Source organism: Heteronotia binoei, chromosome 4, assembly GCF_032191835.1.
Source record: "Heteronotia binoei isolate CCM8104 ecotype False Entrance Well chromosome 4, APGP_CSIRO_Hbin_v1, whole genome shotgun sequence".
Classification (NCBI taxonomy): Eukaryota; Metazoa; Chordata; class Lepidosauria; order Squamata; family Gekkonidae; genus Heteronotia; species Heteronotia binoei.
This window is the reverse complement of record NC_083226.1, coordinates 139,386,879-139,410,753: the sequence shown is the minus strand read 5'-3', so window position 1 is coordinate 139,410,753 and position 23,875 is coordinate 139,386,879. Positions and strand designations below refer to the sequence as shown.

General features: G+C 40.5%; 1 protein-coding gene across 1 annotated transcript; it reads left to right on the top strand.

Moving 5' to 3' along the window:
* The first annotated feature begins 2,976 nt into the window (after window positions 1-2,976).
* CDK7 (cyclin dependent kinase 7) lies at window positions 2,977-21,503 on the top strand. Its single transcript, XM_060235871.1, has 12 exons — window positions 2,977-3,309; window positions 5,587-5,646; window positions 7,765-7,798; window positions 8,987-9,054; window positions 10,830-10,898; window positions 11,616-11,726; window positions 11,958-12,076; window positions 14,979-15,078; window positions 15,383-15,469; window positions 15,619-15,768; window positions 18,341-18,488; window positions 21,281-21,503. Exons 1-12 carry the CDS (start codon window positions 3,250-3,252, stop codon window positions 21,304-21,306), a joined length of 1,032 nt encoding a protein of 343 aa, XP_060091854.1. The 5' UTR covers window positions 2,977-3,249; the 3' UTR covers window positions 21,307-21,503.
* The last annotated feature ends 2,372 nt before the right edge of the window (window positions 21,504-23,875 follow it).

Genomic DNA, 23,875 nt, shown 5'->3' with positions numbered 1-23,875 from the left:
AGGAAAATTGCCAGACTTAGAGGTAGTCACCCTTTTTTGTTGCTGTTTAAAACCAAAATAATCACAAAAAGTGACCTATATCCAGTTACACAGAACTAGACTAGGTCAAGTTACTTCAACATCAGTGGGGTAATCAAGTAATGTTTGGGTGTACTACACAGTAATTATATTAAAAGGTTTCTGTGGCTAGGAATAACAGTTGATAGGACACATTTATGAGCCTGATGGAAGCTTGCTCATGGAGCACTATATAGAACAGTATCTTAAATTTTCCATTGGTCAGACGTAAAAAGATGTTGCATTTTCCAAAATATGGAAGTATTAGTCAGATCTGTCTCTCTCTAGATGCTAATTGACTGGAGTTGTAGAGGGCTTGAGGCTTTTCTTTTTAGATAATACAAACATACTTAAACATAATTACTAGATTTTCTTTTCTTTTGAAAAATTGCCAACCAGTTAATATTGGCAGTATTTATGGGGAATGAAATGCCTCATGATCTCTGGTGTGTAAATTATGTGCATTTGTTTCAGTATAAAGCATTATAACCTGTATGTACAAAGGATGGATTGTTTTCTTTGGGTGGATAAATAGGCTGTTCGGCTGGAGGAACTGCTCAAACTACACTCAGAACAGATTGGTAGATAAGGATGTAAAATAAGACTCATCCTGACTTACATGTTGCATATGAAGGAATTCATTGGCAAAGAGCATCAACAGATTGTATAACTAAAAGACTCTGTGAGGCACCTCACTTGCATTTGTAATAACTATAATTATTAGGAAAGGCCACAATGAATGTGTCTAATCATTATGTGTAAGGTCCATTCTGAATGTTGTCTCCGATCTCTCAAGCCATTGATCCACGAGTTGCTGCTTTGCTTTTGTTAGCTTGTTTCCATATAGGCGATTTTTGCCTAGTTGTGTTAAAGCATGTAAGCTTAGACTAGAGAACGTTATGAAAAAATAGAAGTGCAGCCTCCCACAGTTCTAACAAGCAATAAATTTATGTTGTGAATTTTGTGAAAGAACTTATCTTGTGAAAGGTATTGTTTAATTGAATGGTATGATTGCTTCCATTGCCAGCTCTGTGGCAACATCTCCCATATTTTTCAAACTCTGACATTTCTGCTAATGACAACAGAAATTACTTCAGAGATAACGAGGCTGTCCAGGTTGAACAGGGTACTGTAAGCAGAAGGTACTAAAAACTTGTAGCATAACACAGCTGTAAAAGGTTGTCCAATCTATTTCTTAGCCCTGTCTTATTCCAGTTAGAATGGAAAGTTGCAGCACACTATCCTAGCAATCGGTACATTTACCTTAAGGTATTAGCTGTCTGTGCACAGTCTGCTGCCTTGCTACTGTGGGGAAGAGAAAAAACATCAAGCAGAGTTCATGTACAGCATTCTTTTTGGACATAAATTGTCACATAGGTTAGCAGTACTATTACTGATCACTTGGAAGTCAATGGACGACTCCAGAAACCCTTCTATCTCTGTACTGGCAGAGCAGATATAGCAAATAGATTTCTTAACAGGGTGAAAGATGTATGGGTACATATGGCAAAGGAACTCGATCGTGGCCAAGATACCCATTAGTCCTTTGCTCTAAAAGCTATTTATAAATATGTGTATGTGAAGTTCTTAGACAAATTTGTGAATGGTCTTGATTTCATCTTTCAGTAGAAAGCTGTTACATGAAAAAGGAACCAATAAACCATATAAACTATTATGCAGGAGTTCATTGACTAGGAATACTAATGAAAAAAAATGCAAGAAGGTAGTTTTGGTCTGCTTTTATTAGGAGTGTAGAAGTGGCACCAGTATAGTTTTATGTAGACAATACAATGAAAAAAAAAATAGAAGTATTTTACTGGAGAAATAAAACTACATCAATTCAGGAATTCCAGTTATCTTACATGTATAACAATGCTTCATTAAAAATTGTGTTATGGCCTCTTAGAGACAACACATTTATTATGGCATATATTTTCATACACTAGCCTACTTTATCAGATGTAGTTTGAGAATTAGAATTTACAGCAACTGACATCACAAACTAAAGTTATTCCTTATGGTGCCACAGGATTCCCTTCTTTTGACTACAGATTACTGTTTTCCTAGAATGTGTCAGGTGATTAATGCTGACAGCCATAAACTCAAGTGTTTTGGATCCCCCAAAAGAAAGTGTAACCTTATAAAAGTATTATAATACGAATTGTTCTAAAGGATACCATAAAGGTAATTTTGTACTTTGGAGATTCTGTCAACCTTTGTGAAATATTGTTTAACTGTTTGCATTTATTTTTGCTTTGCCCTACCTTAATCAGTTCTTTTTCCAACCCTACATCAACATATAATTTAACTAATTTCATTTACTTATTTAAAGAACAGCTTATCATAAAGGAGACTTTATTTACTTCATTCATAGTCCACCTTTTGCACTTAAGACTCCAAAGCAAATTACACAATTTTCTTTTTAAAAATCGATCAGGCAGCAAGGACCTCCAATAAACAATACAAACAACAAACGGCCTAAGGCATAACAATACCACAATACAGAAAGCGGGTTACAAAGGTGGAAGCTGATGCAGCAGTATAAAGGTGATACATGATAACAAGAAACACTGCAATGGACTACAATCTTATTCCCTTTACAAGCAACTTCCTGAGCTGTTCCATCGCAGACTAGAACTACGAGCATATCACTGGAAGGTACGTGAGACACCAGCAGCCTCGCTGAAGCTACGCAGAACTGACGCGGTCCAATCGTACTTGGACGAGGAATCTCCTGGAAAGACGATTAATCAAGCAGCGCCCACTTTTCTAATGTCAGAAGCTGCAGTCGCAAATCACACACGGGCTTTAGCAAAGCCGCAAACAAAACCTGCCAAGGGCCGAGCAGCAACGTCCCACAGTTTGCCTCATTTCCGCCTGTGATTAAAATTTTTTCTCAAGCGGCAGCCAAGGAGGAGCCGGAAGAACGAGAAGAGGCGGAGCTTCTTTTCAGGAAGTGTCTGATTTTATTTTAGAGACAGTTGCTAAGGTCTGGCGGAAGCTTAACGAAGGAAATTCATTGGTCAGAAGATGGCGCATGCGCAGGAAGCAAGAGTGGCCCCGGAGATGGAGGCGGATTTTCAGACGACGAAGGGGCGGGCTGGGGAGGAAGCCGGAAGCGGTTTGGAGCTCCTGTAGGGACGGTGTTAAATCACCCTTCCCTCCCCCCCCCCCCTTTCGTCTGTTATCGGAATGGACGCGCGAGCACGAGCCAAGCGCTACGAAAAGTTGGCCTTTCTGGGTGAAGGGCAGGTAAGTCGGAGGGCTGCACGTTGAATAATAGAAGGGCGGAGAGAAAGAGCCGCTTTGCCGCGTGCGTAAGGCTCGGGGCGAACTGGGGCAGAAGCGTATGAAAATACAGGGTGCGTGTTATTTTGCGAATACCCTTTTGCCCCCTGCCTTTACTTCCCCAAGCAGATCTTACATGGGAGCAGTAACGTGCGCCCCCCCTTCTTGTAACAGCCTAATATTTTTTTCTGAGTGCCCCCCCCCATTTTGCTGAAAGTTCGACGGTTCCTGACTGTATTGCTTTATTCTGCAGTAGTTTGTTCTGTGAAATTGTTTCAGAAGTTAATAACTTGTTTATTTATAACTGGTTAATAATATGTTCGAAGGCCTCCCTGCCCTACACTCTGATGTAAAAAAAAAAAAAAAAGTAGTCCCTTGTGCAAGTACCAGTGGTTTCCGACTCTGGGGTGACGATGCTTTCACAACGTTTTCATGGCAGACTTTTTACGGGGTGGTTTGCCATTGCCTTCCCCAGTCATCTACACTTTCCCCCCAGCAAGCTGGATACTCATTTGACCGACCTCGGAAGAATCGAAGGCTGAGTCTACCTTGAGCCTGCTACCTGAACCTAGCTTCCGCTGGGATCAAACTCAGGTCGTGAGCAGAGCAGCTTTACCACTCTGTGCCATAGTCTGATACCAGCATTTAAAAAAGAACTTTGCCAGAAGCTAGAAAAGTGCGTTTATAGGTGTGAAAAATAAATGTCTTTTAGAAAGGTGCAGGTGGGTAGCTGTGTTAGTCTGAAGCAATAGAACAAAGTTGGAACCCAGTAGCTCCTTTAAGACCAACAAAGTTTTCTTCAGAATGTAAGCTCCAACTTTGTTCTATGTCTTCTAGAGAGACAATTCAGCTTTGGGTAATGACAGATCAAGCAGCTCCTCCTAGCAAGGTATTTCCCCCACTGTGATGAACACATAAGCACCTCTTTATACCAAAAGTATATTGGCTGCTCTGCATCTCTCTGTGTTTCCAGCTGTCATCCTGTGCATGTCCTACAGTCTGTTACCTACAGCCAAGTGTTATGTTGCAACTGTTGCCAGTCTTAGGAAAGGAACTCTCACCTGAAGGACTGACCTAAAGCATTCTTAAGATTATGGTAAACACCCAGCAAAGTGAAGAATAGATTGACAAAGCCAGATAGGTACACAAAACTAGCCTGAAAAAGGATAACAGGCATGCCTGAAAAAGATAACAGAACTCTACTACTTCTGACTCCTAGTTTTCAGCATGAACCAGTCCAACATATCAACAATGATCGATAGTCTGTTCTGGACCATGATGATATTTTGTCCAGGCCTGGGTTTTAGCCTTTCTTTGCTTACAGACAATAAAAAAGGTACTCCCCTGTGCAGCATTTGGGGTGACGGCAAGCTGGGTATTCATTTTACCAGCCTTGGAAGGATGAAAGTATGAGTCAACCTTGAGCCAGCTACCTGAACACAGCTTCTGCCAATACCTCAATGTAAACTGCTAGCAACTACTTGCAACCAAACAAACACAGACCTTGCAAAAAATCCAGGTGCCAACATTGGCTCCATACTCATTCATGCTATTGCATGGTTTAATAGCATGAGCTGCACACTGCACAGCATCTTGGGTTTATCCTCTGATGTGACGGATGCCATCCTATGTCAACAGTGCTCTTCTGTTTCCTGCATAGGACAACCAGGTCAGTCATTATGCAAAAAATTAAATCAATGCACATGCCATCTTAAATGTGACAATACTAAAAAGCCAATGGGAGAGTGTTTCAGTTCTCCAGGGCATGCTGTTGTTGATCTAAGTCACCATATCCCAGCAAAGGAACTTCAGAGAGAGACTTCAACATAGAGTTTCTCAAGAAATCTGACATCATCTACCAAAGATCTAGGATTCCTCAGCCATTCTTGATTAAGACTTCATGGTGCTGAGATTTTGAAACTCCCTCCCCAGAGAGATTCATCTGTCTCCCTCTGTTGTTGTCTTCTTCCAGTGACTGAAAACCTTTTTGTTTCATTTGGTGTTTCCCACTAACTTTTGTTGGCTTTTCTCCCTAGTTGTATAATGTTTGCTTGTGTGGACATGTTTTATTGAATTGTTTAATTATTTTTATTTATCCTGTATTTAAAATGTTGTTTTAACGTTTTGAGGTTTGCTGCCTTGGGTGCTCAAGTTGGATGGAAAAGTGGCATAGAAATAATAAAGTTTTAAGTACCTATATCATAAGAAAACTGAACTTTTACTCTTTTTTTTTCTCTTCAGTTTGCAACTGTTTACAAAGCAAGAGACAAAAACACAAATCAAATTGTTGCTATTAAAAAAGTAAGTACTGGGCTTTTTCTCATTTCTTACATCACACCAAAGCATGTCTTCCACCCCTACTAGTTAGGAAGTCATCATATGAGCTAAACTGTTAGGCAAACCAAAAGGTGATTAACACATGGAATTCATTGCCGCAGGAGGTGGTGGTAGCTACAAGCATAGACAGCTTCAAGAGAGGATTGGATAACATATGGAGCCAGAGGTTCATCAGTGGCTATTAGCCACAGCATATTGATGGAACTCTCTGTCTGGGGTAGTGATGCTATGTATTCTTGGTACGTGGGGGGGAGGGTGATATTGGGAGGGCTTCTAGTGTCCTGGCCCCACTGATGGACCTCCTGTTAGCACCTGGGTCTTTTTGGCCACTGTGTGAAAGAGTTTTGGACTGGATGGGCTACTGGCCTGATCAGCATGGCTTCTCATGTTCTTAGATGCTTGTTAGCTTTGGTTGTTCATCTGCTCATAGGGTTGCCAGGTTTGTGTTGGAAAATACCTGGAGACTTTGGGGATGGATCTGGTAGAGAGCGGGATTTGGGAAGGGAGGGGCCACAACAGGATACAATGCAATAGAGTCCACCCTTCAAAGCAACCATTTTCTCCAAGGGAACTGATCTCTGCCAGCTGAAGATCAGTTGTAAAAGTGGAAGATCTCCAGGCCCTACCTGGAGGCTGGCAACCCATCTGTTCAGCACCCCTGACTCTAGGGACCTTGCTTCTAGAGGCAAGAAAACTTCAGGTTAGGCTCATCATTCTGCATTTGCTAAACCATGGTTTTGCAAACACACTCATTCTGAATCTGCTTTATTGATCAATCAAAATATGTCTGCTCAATTCAGACATCACACCAAGTAATAATTAAATTTATTAATCATAATTAGTTAGGATATATGAATTGAGGAGGTCTTGTTTTCCTTTGCTTCATAGTATCTGACTAGTAATTTTTGTTATTTTTAAACTCCAGAGCAAAAGTCATCCTCTGCAATATTCGGAACAGGAGTGTTTTGAGTGTGCTCTAGGCTACACTGTCAGTTTAATAGGCTGATAGTAAAGCCCCAAAAACTCCACCTAAACTGAGTTCACTCAGGGTCCAAGCATAATTTGGAGGGATCAGGGCTTCTACACACATCAGCCAGTTGAATGAGTCATAGAACAGAAGTTCCTAACTCTAAAGTTACCGTATATTTTCGGTATTTTTGAAAATGCCATTATAGACCGTGCTGGGGCTTTATTGCTCATGCTGCTGTCTGTTTTTGTTTATTTTAATATAACACCCAGCTTGGTGACTTTTCTAATGATTTGGTTGGTCCCAAGGTGGTAGTCTGTTTTGATTGCTTAAAAAATGAAATTGGCTATGTACACAAATTCAGGTGGGTAGCCATGTTGGTCTGCAGAACAGAGTTTGAGTCCAGTGGCACCTTTAACATCAACAAAATTTTATTCAAGATATAAGCTTTCATGTGCAAGCCCACTTCTTCAAGTACCCATACACATTTTATAAACAGATCATTTATTTTTAAGGTTTATTTTCTGGACTTTTTCATTGGAAAGTTAATTTCTTTTGCAAGTTCACATTCAACAGATGAAGTGGCTTAAGTTTATTAACTGGACTGGGCCCATAGTAGAACATCTACTATTTCAGCTTCTGCCACGATACCTAGCAGCATGCCAAAAATTCATGGAGCTCTATATACACTGAAAATTGGTTGTACAGATCCACAAGAAGTCCATGTTTAACTGCACAAATATACTTCCTTTGTTTTGAAAAAGGGCTAGGGCTGAGTCATCAACTCTTTCAGAATGCTGTTTGTTCTTTAAAATCACTTCTCATTGGTCCCAGCAAGTTTGTAAATCAGTTAAAATTTATAGGACTGTTGCAGTTGCGGACCTCCAGTGTGGTTTAACAGAGTATATAAGTCTAGGATCTGGGAGACCCCAGTTCGAATCCTCACTTTGCCATAAAAGTTTGGTGATACATGCCAGATACATTGTGAGGGCAAAATAGAGGGGCAAATAATGTAAGCCATTCTGTGTTCCAATTGGGAAGAATGCCAGGGCATAAATGAAGTAAATATATTTGTAATTGTTGCCTTAAAAATAAAAAAAAAATTCTGTTTTTAGATTAAACTTGGACATAGATCAGAAGCAAAGGATGGTAAGTATTTGAATTATATAAGTACGCACAGATTGACTGTCAACTTTTGCTATTGTGGGAGTTAATTTATCTTTTTGATTGTGTGGGGAAAATAATAAAGGTTATCTTGTTTTCTTTGAACCAGACAAGTAGCATAAAGTTGTTACTCATGATCTAGATAGAGGATGTAAACCTTTTTGCTTGTTACTAATATTTTAATAACTCTGTTCCCAGACAGAAGATATTTCTTTATGGGAATTATGTATTTAATACTGCATGTCCATAAATATTACACAGTTGAGGAAGATGGAATCCTTTGAAACAAAAACATTTAGGCATGCCCAGTTCTGCCCAACCAAGTGCCAGTGCAACATACATTAGGTTCCACCATGTTTCTATATCGACCTGTTCCTTTGACTTCTGGAAAGATTATGGAGTTGCTGGATCCACTTGAATAACAAAACAGCATATTTTTAGGGTTCAAATGGACTTTTAGGAGGAAAGGAAATATGAGGGAAATCTGCATGTGCCACTGGCAGTTGATTGAATACAATCCTGAATTATTTCACTGTGTTGTAAAAAAACTGTCAGTGAAAAAGAGGCAGGAAAAATTTAAATTTGTCTCTTCTTTAATCCCTGCTTCCTTTTCTTCTGTGGAAGACTGAAGTTATGAAAAACATGCAGAACCCTAGGACCTCTGCAGGGAGATCTAGCATTTGTTTGAACTGTGGCATACATAGTGTCTTCCTTATTGAAAATGAAGGAACCAGGAAATACACTGTCCTGGAATTTATGATTCTAAGTCTAATTGGAAGTTTCTATAAATGTGAAAATCTGATAAAATAGAGTTTTTGAATATTATAAAGTTGTCTTGTTCTGTGTTAGGCCATTGAGTCATCTTTCTCTGTATGATCTAGTCTAATATGGCAGCTCTCCAGAATCTCAAGCAGGGGTCTTTTCCATCCCTGTTAGTTTATTAACTGGAAATCCCCAGGGGATATTTTGATAGAGCTTCAGAGACCTGTTCACTTCAGTCAGGGCCAGGAGTGTTGGGGAGCTGAACCACAGCCTCGAAGGCATAAGTGGCCTAAACTACTCCAGCTCCTTGTTCAGGTTGACTTTGAAACTAAGATAGCGCTACTACTTGTGACCTTTTGAAGAGAAGTTTAACTTACTTGTTACTACTTTTTGTGTGTTCTTTCAATCCAGGTATAAACAGAACTGCTCTTAGAGAAATCAAACTGCTGCAGGAGCTTAGCCACCCAAATATTATTGGGGTAAGTATGATATGGATTTTGTAAGAAATAGTATTCTGTTGCCTTGTGCACTTTTATGAATGTAACCTATTAATGTAGCCTATTATGAATGTAGCCTATTCTTTCAGTGAGTCCTTGTGCAATCACACAAGCAATCTGGCCCAGCTGTATCCCGGCATTGAAAAAGCCAGTATTCCTTGATGCATGCTGGGACATTCACACAGCCCCTTCTCTGCTGCCAGGAGAGGCACAGGCAACCACAATACAAAAATATCTAGCTAGGAATGCTATCAGGTAGAGACACAGACCACACATGTACATGAGGAACATTCATACTGCTCATTCGTGTGGAGTGCCTGCAGTGCGCGCTGAGCCATTCAGACAGCCTGGAAATGCACTGTACATACGCTTTAGAGATTTGCTACTGGGAAGTACCTGATAGCTATTTAATCCAGTCCCCAGCCCATCCTAAAACGAGGTAAGGAAGGGCGGGACTCAGGAGGCAAATATGTGCATGTGATCGTGCACATTAAATCCAGATGGGAGGCATGGCTAGGTTGGGCCAAATCTTTCATGTGATTGCGCCCAAAGTTTAACTCTAGTTTTTTTTTAGTTTTAAGCCAGCAAATTCTTTTTCCTTTATAGTGGAGTTGACTGAATAGTGTTAGCCTTTAAAAGGTAAAAAAAATGGCTAAGAAAGCCACTTATTTATCTGTGGCTTCTTCCCATTCGACATCTGTACATTGAAGTAACATGAAAGTGTCAGGGCTGTGTTCAATAGAATGTCATCCTCCTGGGTGACATTCTTCTAGAGAGAGTTGTCCTGCAAAAGTGTTTTGAAATCCAAAGGTTGTGAGAGTCAGGTGGGTAGAAACCAAAAAGCTCTAATGCAGCATGAAACTAGCATGTGAATATGGCATCATGTCTGCCTGTTTCTTCTTTTTAATTTAGTGCATTTTTATTTCACCATCCCTTCAAGGAGCACAGATTTGCCTACATGGTTCTCTCTTCCTGTCTTCTTCACAACAGTTGTGTGAGGTAGCTTAAGCAGAAAAAGAAAGACTGGCTCAGGGTCACCTAATAAGTTGCATGGCAAAGTGGGGAGGGGGGATTTGAACCTGGGTCATCTCAGCCCTAGTCTAGCATTCTAATCATTATACCAGGGGTAGCTCTCCAGATGTTTTTTGCCTACAACTCCCATCAGCCCCAGCCATTGGCCATGCTGGCTGAGGCTGATGGGAGTTGTAGGCAAAAAACATCTGGAGAGCTACCGTTGGCCATCCCTGCATTAAACCATGGTAGTTTTCCCAATTCTGTTGATATATTGAAATGGAATGGGACTTCAGACCTCACACTATTGCATGTATTTTGCAAACCATACTTAGAACTGCTTGTACACTTCTGTTTTTAATCTGTTCAGCACCCCCATTTGTATGGCTAAGTGACCTCCAGAGGTGGAGCAGTAGCAGTAGTTATGGTTCATCAAATCAGATAATAATAGTGGAATGTCTATGTAATGTGGTGCTTTGCAGAGTAACGTCTCCCATGAAGAATACAAATAATCATATACCCACTTCAAGCCGTCGTTTCGTGAATCTTACTTTCTGGCTGATCGTAATTCATGTTGTCTCAATTCAGATACTACATTGAGCCATAATTAAGTGTGCTTATAGTGTAAAAAGCAAGCCCCAGTGTTTAAAACCAGGCAGGTGTTGCTCCATTTCACAACAGTTTGTAAAGCCTATATAACAGAACAAGAGCATTAAAGTAACTGAACAATTTGTTTTATCTTCCAGCTTCTAGATGCATTTGGACACAAATCTAACATCAGTTTAGTGTTTGATTTTATGGAAACAGATTTAGAGGTAAGGTTGATCAAACCATGACTAATTTACTGTCTATTCTAAACTTGTTCTCTCTCTTTTTTTAATATTACAGCTAAAAATCATGGGAGGAAAGTTACAGAGGGACATGGGTAAAGATACTGCAGTGCAGGAGTGGTTCTTAAAAATCTGCAGTCATTAGCTTCCATATAAAGGTTTGGATGAAATGTTAAAGACCAATGGAATAACCGAGGCATGCATGAAAACTAACCTTTGTAATGAGTTCTGTGTGCCTACAAGAGGAAAGAAGTGTACAGTCGAAGTAGTTCAATAACTGCTCTCTGAAGCTAAAGCAAGCTGAAATTGATCACAGTCCCCAATTGAGAGAGTTAGAGAGAAAACGAGCGCACGTATTCATAGAGAAGCTGAACCATATGAAGTTGTCCTGATAAATATTGTCTTTAGCATAAATAGTGGGATGTCTATGTAATGTGGTGCTTTGCAGAGTAATGTCCCCCATGAAGAATATAAATAATGTGATCGATGGTGCCTGCATTTTTCATAACCACTTTTTTGTTTTCAGCATACAAAAATGTTTTCCAATTTTGAGAGAGGTGTGCATCGGAGGTAGTGGCTCCCCAGCAAGTTTCAGCTGTGTCAAATGAGCATATCATTGGGGAATGCAGGTTTTAGAATAACTTTGTATTTCTTTAGAACTAAGTAATGCAGTTTCTAAAAACCCTACGTATTGGTTTACAGGTTATAATAAAAGACACTAGTCTTGTGTTGACACCCTCTCACATCAAAGCATACATGATGATGACGCTGCAGGGGTTAGAATATTTACACGATCACTGGATTCTTCATAGGGTAAGTCTCAACACAAAGAAAACAAAGGGTTCTTGAGCAAGCAAAGAATTGCTGACCTGCAGATTGTTGGGTCCAGCACTTGATGGCACCAAAAAAGAAAATAAAAGCCATAATTCCAAGCTTAAGGAAAGCCCTGAATCCTTTCTTGAGTCTGATGAACACACTGTTATAAATAGTAGAACAAACTGTGGTATATTCAGTGTTTAATTGCAGTTTCCTCTTTTCTTTAAGGATCTTAAACCAAACAATTTGCTGCTAGATGAAAATGGAGTTTTGAAATTGGCTGATTTTGGTTTGGCAAAATCTTTTGGAAGTCCAAACAGAGTTTATACACATCAAGTAGTAACAAGGTAAGAAAAAGATCCTTTTAGTACCAACATGCATAACTTAACCTACAAATCAGGATTGTTTTTATTTGCAGCTAAAATGGTAAATGTATAAACACATATGCAGGGCTCAGCTTCTCATAGTGATGCTATTTAGCACACAGAAGGCGTCTGAGTCTTAAAGACAGAATCACTGTGCTGCAACCTCAGCTGCAGGTTTGCTGCACTTTTTCATTCTCCAGTTGGCTTCCTGGCTTGAAAGTCATAAGACAGATTGGGGGTCTTTCCAGATGATTTGTCCAAAGACAGCACAATTTTTGATTTTGATTTTGGTTCGAACGTTGTTAAACCAGAATCCTACCTTGCCCCAGTGGACCAGGGCCATAGCCAGCAAGGGGGGGTGCAGAGGTGGTGCCCCCTATAGAATCTGCAGCACTCCTACCCAATCTTCCCTAAGTTCTCCCTTTCAATGAAAGGGAAGATTGGGTGGGAGTGCTGAAGATTCTATAGGGGGCACCACCCCTGAGGGCCCTCCTCCCATCTGGCAACAGCCCTGCAGTGGACCATGCTCAATCAGAAAGGAACACAAATGCAATACTTTAACCAAAACAAACTGAAATTCTTATTGAGACAGCAGTACTCAGTTATGCACAGCAATTGAATGCAGGAACCCTCAAGACTCTGATCTGATTCAGCACACAGCATGAACTGCATAGACAGTTGCCTAAATTCTGAGTAAGATGGACCGTTGAAGAGCCACAGCATGTACAGTGGTAAGAAAAAGATAAAAGATTGGATTCAGTAGTCTCAATAGTGTAGGGTACTGATGGTTGTAGATTTTTCCAGCTTTCTCTTCCCATCCAGCAGTCATGTCCAACCCTGGGAAAGTTGACTACTGGGGGTCTTGTGACCTACATATGTTGGTAGGTGGAAGTGTAGAGAAGGAAAATGGAAGTTGGAAGACCCGCATTGGTCTTGTCAGCCACCAGCGAGCCTGCAGCAGACGTGGACTACTGCACCCTTCTTAAATCTTCGTTCGCGAAGTCAAGCCGAGAGAGAGAGAGAGGGGGATGGGAGCAAAATTGCCCTTTCTGCATCTTTCTTCTAGCAGCATCAGGGGAAAAGCAAGGAAAAAATGCCCCTTACATAACTTACTCCATACCTGTTAACTTTTTCCTTGGCTACAGTGTAGTTTTCCAACTTCCATTTTCCCTTTTTGCCTCATTTTAATCTAAGGCACAATACAGCCAGCATTCACCTTTAAACAAATACCCTGTGCATTACTTGGCTCAGATCCTTGGCCTTGTCATGACTGTGCCACAGCTTTGGTAAAATTCTTCATCCATGTTATCAGCCAAGCTCCCTGAGTTCTCAGTTCTCAGCAGCTTTCAGTACACTTCTGAATAGATCCACTGAACAGGATCCATTTTGTTCATAACAGCTGAACCAACTCAGGACTTTCTGGGATTTTGGCAGGACCAGATTAACAGAAAGAAATGCAAGCTGTGGTTTGCCAGTTCAGAGGTCTAGATAGTTAGGTATATATCAATACAGTGGCAAATTCTGGATATGTCTAAAACGGGAGATGAAAACAAAGTCATGTGCAAGGAAGAAAGAAAGCAGGACAGGCCTTTAGCCCTTTTCCATTGCACTAAACTGTGCTGGAGTTTGTAGGTGATGAGGCTGCATCCTATTGGGGAGGATTTGTGGCCCAAAACAGATGGAGTTAGGACCATAAAGGTGGTGGCCCTCCCTTTGCAGAATCATACCTTATGATACTACTGCATTGTTCTGTCTGTGTAGCTGTGGCTATATGACTTGTATGTCCTTCCAAGCACAGTATATTTCTGATGCCTGCTTCTGTGGGGAAGAAAAATTTATGAAGCAATTAAACCTTTGATTTTAAAAAAACATTTGTAAATAAAGAGATATGGAGAAGAGGATTGCCTGAATGGCACCTAATGCTACTCAAGAATCCAGATGAATGCCTGCAGGTACAGGAAGAAAACAAGGATTGCAGTTATCACCACAGTATTGCTGAGGACAATGGCTGAAACTTGGTTATCTTGTTTTTTCTTTTTAGTTAGATACTAATGATACGATGCACTTATAGTGGCTAAACCAGGGGTGGAATTCTAGCAGGAGCTTTTTTGCATATTAGGCCACACACCTCTGATGTAGCCAATCCTCCAAGAACTTACAAAAAATAGTCTTGTAAGCTCTTGGAAGATTGGCTTGATCAGGGGTGTGTGGCCTAATATGCAAAAGAGCTCCTGCTAGAATTCCACTCCTGGGCTAAACAAAAGTAAGTGCCAGTGTTGGTCACTGTTCTAGTGAAGTGGGTGCTGAGGTAGATTCTGTCATTCTCTCCCTCTGTTACTTTGGTACAATGACATCTTCTTAGCCTTCTTTCATTCCCAGATGTATTGAAAGATTTGAATTGCTACCAGGGTGACTCTTCTATGAAGAGAATACCTCACCAAGCTCCACAGTAGTGTTACAATGGCTGCCATTTCTTTTCTTCCATATCTTGAAATGGAGGGAAGCCCTACTATCATGCTGGCAGTGATGCTTCACATTCTGTGTGCCAGCCAGCTACGAATTGGGGCCCTGCATGCAAACACAAGGGTGTGTGTTTTATGAGAGCCAGTATATCAGATCTGTACTTCTCGTATTTATTCTGCTGCATTGGCTTTGGCAGCTGGGTTCTTCAGCAGAAACCACTCTTGGAAACGTGTTCACTTTTTCTTTTCTTTTTTTAAAAAAAAAGCGTTCCAACATTTTCTGCTTCAAACCTCTCTCACCCTTTAAAGACAGTGAATTTTACATTGTTTACAGTTTATAGAGCAATGTTTGGATTGAAGATCTTATGCGTGTCCCTTATTCATTGAAGGACAAATGCAAAGTATCTCCATTATTTTTTCAGGTGGTATCGAGCTCCTGAACTACTGTTTGGTGCTAGAATGTATGGCGTTGGTGTGGACATGTGGGCAGTGGGATGCATATTGGCTGAACTACTTCTACGGGTAAGGCCTGAGCATACCATAACCTGAAATGGTTAATCTTCTGATACTCTGCAGCTCCCTAGTATCCTCTCTTATCAATTCTAAAGTGAGGTACATATTGGGGTGCATACAAATAGAGGTAATATCATATCTTCATTTGAATTTGTTTATTGGACAGATCAGATTCTACCACAGTACATTTCTAGGTAGAGCACTGCTTCTAGTGAAACAGCTTTTAAATAGTATCATCAATGTTCAGTGGTATCTGTTTGTTTAAAAATATAGGATTTGATCAGTCAAAAACATTGTATTCACCTTATTATAGGTTCCATTTTTGCCAGGGGATTCCGACCTGGACCAGCTCACAAGGATATTTGAAACCCTGGGTACTCCAACAGAGGAACAATGGCCTGTAAGTTCAATATGTAATAGAAACCAACAAGAGAAGTTAATGAAAATGGATTGTTTACTAATTTTAAAGCTGTTTTTTTTCCCACGGATGAAGACTGTTATCTTGTCACTACACAGGAAAAGGTCTCATTGATGTTTCTTTTTGGACAGGGGATGACCAGTCTTCCAGATTATGTGACTTTTAAACATTTTCCTGGAATGCCACTTCACCACATCTTTAGTGCTGCGGGTGATGATTTGCTAGAACTGTTGCAAGGCTTATTTATTTTTAATCCTTCTACAAGGCTCACAGCTACTCAGGTATGTATTCTCTCCAATAATTTGAAAACTTATTAAATAACCTGTATGCGCCTATTGCCTGACAAGCTGATCCTACATCAATTATCTTTAAACCGCTAATGTCTTCTGCATTCACAGGTGTGCTAATGTAAGTTCTGCACAAGCTCCTACAAACATTCACACTTAGGGCTGCCAGACTCCCTTTGGTGGGAGTTGCTCACTGACAATCCCACTGCCCAGCTCTGATCAGCTGGCTGGGGGGAGGGCTTATCCCAAAAAAGAGGGAGGCTCTGCTGAGGTGCATCAACATGCCCATGTCATTGCCCATGTGACCCAGAAGTAATGCCATTGTTTCTGGGACATAGGGTAATGCTCTGGTACTTGGGCAAAAACTCTACAGTAGAAGCCAAATTTACCATAGAATTTTTGCCCAAATAACCAGTGTTGCCCCAACATCCTGGAAGTGACAGTGTCAGAAGAGCCTGCTCCTGGTAAATCCACCCTCCCCCCATCCCCTATTGGTCCTTCCTGGCAACTCTTTTCATACTTAATGATGGTCTTCTGTACTGCAATAGGATACTTTGCTCTGTTTGGTATCTGTTTATAAACTCTTGCTGCTTGCTACCATGCAGGCATTATCTGCTGAAAGTTTGGACTTGTCTTTTTATATATGCTTCTGAACTTGGGAAGTCCCAGGTTTTCAGAAAAATCCCAAAACGTAAAAAATTTGGGATTAAACCTTCTCACAAAAATGGGGCATGTTGGTCATGGTCTTGTGATATAACAGTTGGCTTTGGGCGGTTACCTAGCATCCATGACACTGGAGCCTGGATCTAAGCAACACCAGCATATCTGCAGGGTTGGGAGAAAGCAGCAGTGATGGGAGGGAGGGAGGGAGGGAGAGTAGAGAAAGGTCTGGTAAGAGAAAGTGGAGCAGAGGCAGTTTGTTCAGCACTAAAAGTTATGTTGCAAGCATACCATGCCTTGGATCACTGTGGCAGGCTTAAATAGAACTTTGAGCATAACATAGCTGGAGCTAGTAATTTTATTGCATTTATCTGACAATGGAATCCTGATTTGCAATATCCTCATATTTAATCTCTGAGCATTTTGCTGAAACTATCTTTACAATAAATATTAAGCTAATTAAAACAAGGGGGAATGAGAGGCAGGATACTTCTGTGTGGCCTGGATATTCATATTCCAAAAGGTGCATTGGACTCACATGTGCTAATGTTAAAAGAATTGCATAGCCTAAAATAGTAAGCTTATTTGTTGTGTATGGCATTTCAGTGTCCAAAGTCCTTCACATACATTAACATTAGTAATTCTTGTAATAGCTAACAGCCCCATAAGATTATCAGTATGCACTTACATAATTTCCAGCCTGTCTTTCTGAAGCAGTACACCCAACACAATTTACAATCTGTAAATGCTTAAAATACATATTAAAGATAAATAAAATCACCTTAACGGGAAATATGAAACAATCAGAAAAAGATGGCAGCAAAAAAAATCAGTAGTTAAAAGGTAAAGATTAGTAGCAATTCAAATAGTTAACTAATCAGTATTAAAGGTATTATCCTTACACTGCTGAGAGGTGTGAATGGTGGGATTGAAGCTGAAAGAAAGCAGCTGGCCTGAAGCAAAGCTTGTGGTTAAGATGTGGTTTGATCCAGTAACCACCTTAATCATAACTCAGTTGCTTAGCCCCTGTGCACCATCAGCTATAGTTGTGCCATTAAAAATCTGCTCTATAAGGGGCCCTGACCGTGAGCTCAAAGATTTGAAGAAATCCCAAGGAAATGAAATGTGAAATTCAAGGATGCTTACAAGGAGATTTTTTAATAAAACAACAAACTTACAGAAAATGCAGGCTAAGCTTCCATCAGCTGGGCCTTGAGCACATACATGTACATGTTTCCAGAATCCAAGACCACATGCATAGATAAAATAGGCATCTTACCCCTTAAATGCTGGCTACCAGTCAAAAAATCATTAAGCTATCCCAAAAACTAGGATGAGCCAGGCCATCTGGCACCTGGTGCCTAGTAGTGGGAAGAAGAGATTGGATTTATACCCCGCCTTTCACTCAGAGTCTCAAAGTGACTTACAATCTCCTTTCCCTTCCCCTCCCCACAACAGACACCCTGTGAGGTAGGTGGAGCTGAGAAAGCTCTTTCAAAAACGGCTCTGAGAGAACAAGGTCACACCAGCAGATGCATGTGGAGGAGTGAGGAATCAAATCTGGTTCTCCCAGATTAGAGTCCATGTTTTTAACCACTACACCAAACTGGCCCTCAGACTCTGAAGATAAGCTCTACTAACAAGCATGAGAGGTAGGAAAGATCCCTTGGGAACAGCTGAAAACCATCCTCTCACAAGACTCAGGGTAACTAAGCACCAGCATGTTACAAAGATGGCGTTATATAGGCCATGCATGCTCACATTCAACACACTAAAGTATTCATTTGCTCACCACAACACTTTCCTCTTTCTCACCACAACATGCTCCTAATTAAACTTTTCAACAAATATGTGCATGTAGTAATTATGTGAAGATCTTACAGTATCTTGTTCTGACCTCTCTAAGGCACTGAAGCACAGCTATTTTAGTAACCGGCCCGCACCAACACCTGGAAACCAATTGCCAAGACCCAACTGTCCTGTAGAAGCCTTGAAAGAACAACAAAATCCAGTTCCAAATCTGAAGAGGAAAAGAACAGATGTGAAAGATCAAGGTAATGCCCTTAAAGCTTAAAAATCCTTTATCTTTTAATTTTTCCACATAATGCAATATTGACAGTCACACTGAGATCTCTCCCAATGGAAAATCAGGATATATATGTTTCAAGTAATGTAGCTTGCTAGTCTAGATCCAGAAAATCAGCATGCAGCTGCCTTTGGAGATACTTGCTGGCTGTGGCACCATGCATCTTACCTTGTTAAGTTCTTGGTTACAGGTGGTTTGGCTGGAGGTTCTGTTTACATTGTTTGAGCAAGAAAGCAGCCAGGGGGTTGAAGCTCTCCATACACCTCAGGAAGCTCTCCCTCCCCCACCTGTTAGAATGGATTAGATATTTTGTTTGGCAGCTTCCAAAATTTGATGTTTTTATCTGCGATTCCTGGAACCAGTTCAGATGGTCATAGGTGCCTTCTTTAAAGTCCCCACAAGGACTTGAACATACACTCAGCATGGCTGGAAATACCTTATCAAATGAAACCCTGCCAAAGAGGTTTGACTTTTCCTCTTTCTGTGTCAGGAAGAAGTTATGACTTCAGGGTGGGCCTGGGGCTTGGAAGAAAAGCCTTGCCACAAACACAAATCAACATGAAACTTTTACATTGACCTTTTAAAATCAAATTACTGGTTTTCTTTTGTGATGTTAGGATTGGATTTGCTACAGTGAACTTTTCTGGAAAACAATATATAGATAATCCCTTGGCCAAACATATATTGCTTTTTTGGACTCAAGCCAACTCTGAGAAATGCATTTCCAGCCACTCCCTTTAGTATCTGGGGAAGAATATTTTGCAGCTAACATGATCAAGTTATTGTTTTACCTGTCTCCTGGTATGATTAAGAGTTTAATCTGAACAGCTAATGAAAAACATAATAGCTCTCAAAATTCATAAGTTTCTGTTTTTATTCAGGCATAAGATGTTGTAAGAATTATTTAAGGCTTTGTATTTAAGCAGTCAAAACTTGCTCAGCTTATTAAATGCAGTTGAATGTAATCAGTGAACCTTTTAAATCACACATCTTGCTTAAATTACAAGATTATTTATAAAGTGCCCTAAGCATTCTAAAATGCTTAGTAATAATATAGGCAGGCTAACTATTCAGTGTTTCTTCTTAAGCTGTGTTTATTTTGGAGCCATAGACTATTACTGCTAAGCCCTTACCTGTTGCAGGACAGGCTCAAATGACCACAGGGCTATCTAAACACTGAAAGCAGAGTGAGCTCATGGAATGGAACCTTCCCTCCTCCTTATGCATCTTCTAATGGTTAGGGGACTCTTAGCAGCTTTCAGTTCTAATTGCGGGGATGCCATTGGGGAAAAAAATAATGGAACTCTTGGGTGAGCAGAAGGTGACATAAGATCCATCTCACTGGCCTGGATCCTATTTTTGCTAATTCCCATTCTTCCATTGCAGGCCCACCCACCCCACCTTACCCTGATGCTGTTCCTGCACTATTTGAGGGGGCATAGCAGGCTTGAGCAATAGGAAGGTAGTTGGAAAGTTCATTTCTGCTAGTGCTGCTCTGCTCACACTACATAAAATCCAGGCCATTGTGTTTAAGATTATACTGTAACAATGAGACTGAGGATTGATTGACACATACAGGCAAGCACTGTCTCTCCTCAGCCAATAACCTGTAGCTAAACTGTCTCCACTGAAAAAGACAGGGGGAAGTAAAAGGAAAACTGCAGGAGTTTGGCAATTGCAATTTGTATGCTTGTATGTGTGAATTTCCGTTAAATCTTCATCCAGTTGCATTCAAAAGGAGTTTGCAAATTATTTTTAAAAGCCCACTATTATCACAGGATGCCACCAATTGTTGCTCCACAGTATGGACAGATGAAATGACAACCAAACTCCTGACCATGCTTAAGAGACCAAGAAAGCTCTTGCTTGTCCCTTTCTCACTGCCAGTTATGGTTAACATTTCAGCCAAGGTCCCCAGCCTTGTTGACGGTACTTTCACTGTAGGTATTTTTGGAATTCTGAGAACAGGTAGCGAGCACCATGACAGAATGGTAACCCTGGAGCAGTTGAATCCAAGCACAAAACATTGGGATGTTTCACAAAATTTTAAGCAGGACTAACTCATGTGGTGTTTTGTAATGAAGACAGAAGTTACTCCCTGCAGATACACAAAGGTTATGCCTCCTGGACCATTCAGAAAGACCTCTGAATCCACTGAGATAGAGGAAAGCCAAGCTCTCTGCTTTGGGAAAGAAGCAAGGGGTTCTAGGCACCACATAAAGGGTCATGTTATTACACTGACTGGAATCCAAATGAGAAGAAACCTGCATACCAGGAGTGGGTGGGTAAGATGGGAAAGTGTATAAACTTGTGGAGAGCCTGTCACCCTAGCCATTATTTACTATATTGGGTATATTGTCTGAACTTGGCAAGAGCAGTACTGCCACTTCTGGATAAAAACTCGTCAAAGGAATCTCTATGTCTTGACTGAACAGCACTGGGTGGGTGAGGTGCAAGGTCAGCTATTATTAAACAGTAAGTGTTGGTGTATGGTGTTTAAGTAAATGGTCAAGAAATGACAGATCTTGGCGTTTTGTTTCCAGTCATCATATCATAATCCTTGATGACTGTAGAGCTCAGACAGGTGATGTTTGGGTTTCCTTCATATTCCCAGACTAGCCCAGTTTTGAGACTGCTTAGAACTCTATCACCATAGTAGCGTTTTGGGAGAGACTGGAATCTGACAATCCTTTATTGGATACCAGGTTCTTATTCCTGATGATTAAAAGTAACTTGTTCTTAAATTTGCTTATTTTTTAGGGTTGCCCAAAAAATTAATATTTTGACTAGCATGGAAATGAATATTGAACATTTTTGCTGCTGAAGTATGAAAAGGTGAAATGTGAAGACTCAAAATGAACATGGATGAAAAGTAAAATTGTAAATGTGAACATGTATAAAGTATGTGTAAGTGTGTTTAAATTCTAAAACCATGTATTTTTATTGTGGCTTAAAAAATAAAACTGCAAAAATTGTTTAATAATTATTAATAATACTTAAACATAATATTAAAACAAGTGTTAGCTATGAGATGGAGCAGGGGTTGCCAAACTTGCTTAATGTAAGACCCACGCATAGAATAAGCATCAGATGTTTGAGAGTCGCAAGACATGAACAAATATTACACACACATTTTTTATTAAAACTCAATACTTTCTCTGCACAGAAAGATAAAATACATATGTATGCACTTTATAACACAACATTCCTAGAAGGAGACTTTAAAAAACAAAAGCTGAGAATAACACTCTTCATAAGACCAGCATATGGAAAAGTTAGAGAATTATTTTTTGACACCAGTGGGAGAAGGAAACACACATGTACCATATAAATCACTGACTACCATTTGCACTGTTTTGCATCTTGGCCTTGACACCACGGTTAGTAAATACAGCTCCTGCAAGAGCTGTGAAACAAGGGGGAACCATGCACTGCCCTTGTTAACTCTGTCCCTCTTTTCAGTGGTTCCCTCAGCTCTTGCACTCTTTTTCCCCACTCTAGGTCTCTTGGTGACCTCTGTGGTGGTGGTGGTGGAGAACTTACAAGCCTGCCTATTTCCCCCTCCTTCCTCACTTCACACACAAGACAGAAACAGGATACAGGATGATCTTGACAGGCTGGAAAACTGGGCTAAAAAAAATAAAATGAATTTTAACGGATGAATGTAAAGTTCTGCATTTAGGTAGGAAGAATCAAATGCGTAATTATAGGATGGGAGAGACTTGTCTTGGCAGCAGTATGTGCAAAAAGGATCTAAGGGTCTTAGTGGACCACTGAACATGAGTCAGTAGTGTGATGTGGTAGCTAAAAAGGCAAATTCTATTTTGTGCTTTATCAACAGAAGTATAGTGTCCAGAGAAGTTATAGTATTGATTTACTTTGCTCTGGTTAAACCTCACCTAGAGTATTTGAGGAAAGGTTGAAGGAGCTGGATATATTTAGCCTGGGAAGGAAGAGGCTGAGAGGTGATATGATCACCATCTTCAAGTACTTGAAGGACTGTCATATAGAGGATGGCACAGAATTGTTTTCTGTTGCCCCAGAAGGTTAGACCAGGACCAGTAGGTTGAAATTAAATCAAGAGTTTGCAGCTAAACATTAGGAAGAACTTCCTGACAGAGCGGTTCCTCAGTGGAGCAGGCTTCCTCAGGAGGTGTTGGGCTCTCCTTCCTTGAAGGTTTTTAAACAGAGGCTAGATGGCCATCTGACAGCAATGCTGATTCTATGTTAGGCAGATCATGAGGAGGAGGATGTGAAGGATTGCATCAATGCTTAGTTCTTGTAGCCCTTTCTTACACGCCCGGGAAAATGCTGATTTAAACGCATTGTGTGGCTCCTGAGTCACAGTTTGGCCATCTCTGAGATAAAGGGAATCCAGTACACAGCACTGCTAAAAGGAGTGTTGCAGTATGCATCCATGGGGTAGGAAATTGTAAGAATCTCCCAGGTGCATAGAGTGCTGATCTGTATACAGATGAGTCTTTGTTCTCCAAGTATGTATGTTAGATGGAGGAGAGGCCAAAATGTATGCTCACTTTTTTCCAGTTAGACATGCCAATGCCACTTTCATGAGGTGATTTGTTTGATGTCTAGCAGATGTGTGCTTGGAAAGGCTTCCTTATATGCCAGTATTTAAATGTTAGGCTTTTCCCCACCTAGACAAACAAATGTGAGAAGTAAGTATGTTCTGGAGTGGATAAAGATAGTGGGAACTTAGACCTGAGTTCATATGTTGATCTCAGACATGTGCTTGCTAAGTAAAGCGGATCAAATCTTATATTTTGCCCCTTGAATTATTATTTGAAACATTTCTGCCACCTTACCACCCAACTCAGGGTCTGATCCCCAAGGTGGCTGACATTAAAACAGAGAGGAGGGCTAACATGAAAAGCAAAGCAAAATCTTCACCTGTTGATGGCAGACAACTATAGAGGGAAACCTGAATCTCCCTGGGGAGGGACTTCCAAAGCTTTAGTGCCATGACTGAAAAGGCAGGGTTTTTGGGGGGGGTTGCCACCTGTCTAGCTCCAAATGTCAGGGGTACACAAAGCAAGTCCTCTGAAGATTTTTTTTAGTATATTTCTATTCCACCCATTCCCCGTAGGGCTCAGGGCGGAGCAAAAACAATAAAATACAATAAAAATATTTTATGAACAGACAACAGCACTCAGAAAATTTCCAGTCATCACAATATTGCCCAGCCTGGCTGTCTTACATCATGACAAGATGTTATTCCATAAAGATGGCAGATATTATTCCATTTTATAGCACATGAATTTAATGAATTCATTTATACCCTGTCTTTCTCACTAGTGGTAACCCAAAATAGATTACATCAGTTTCTTTTCTGGTTTA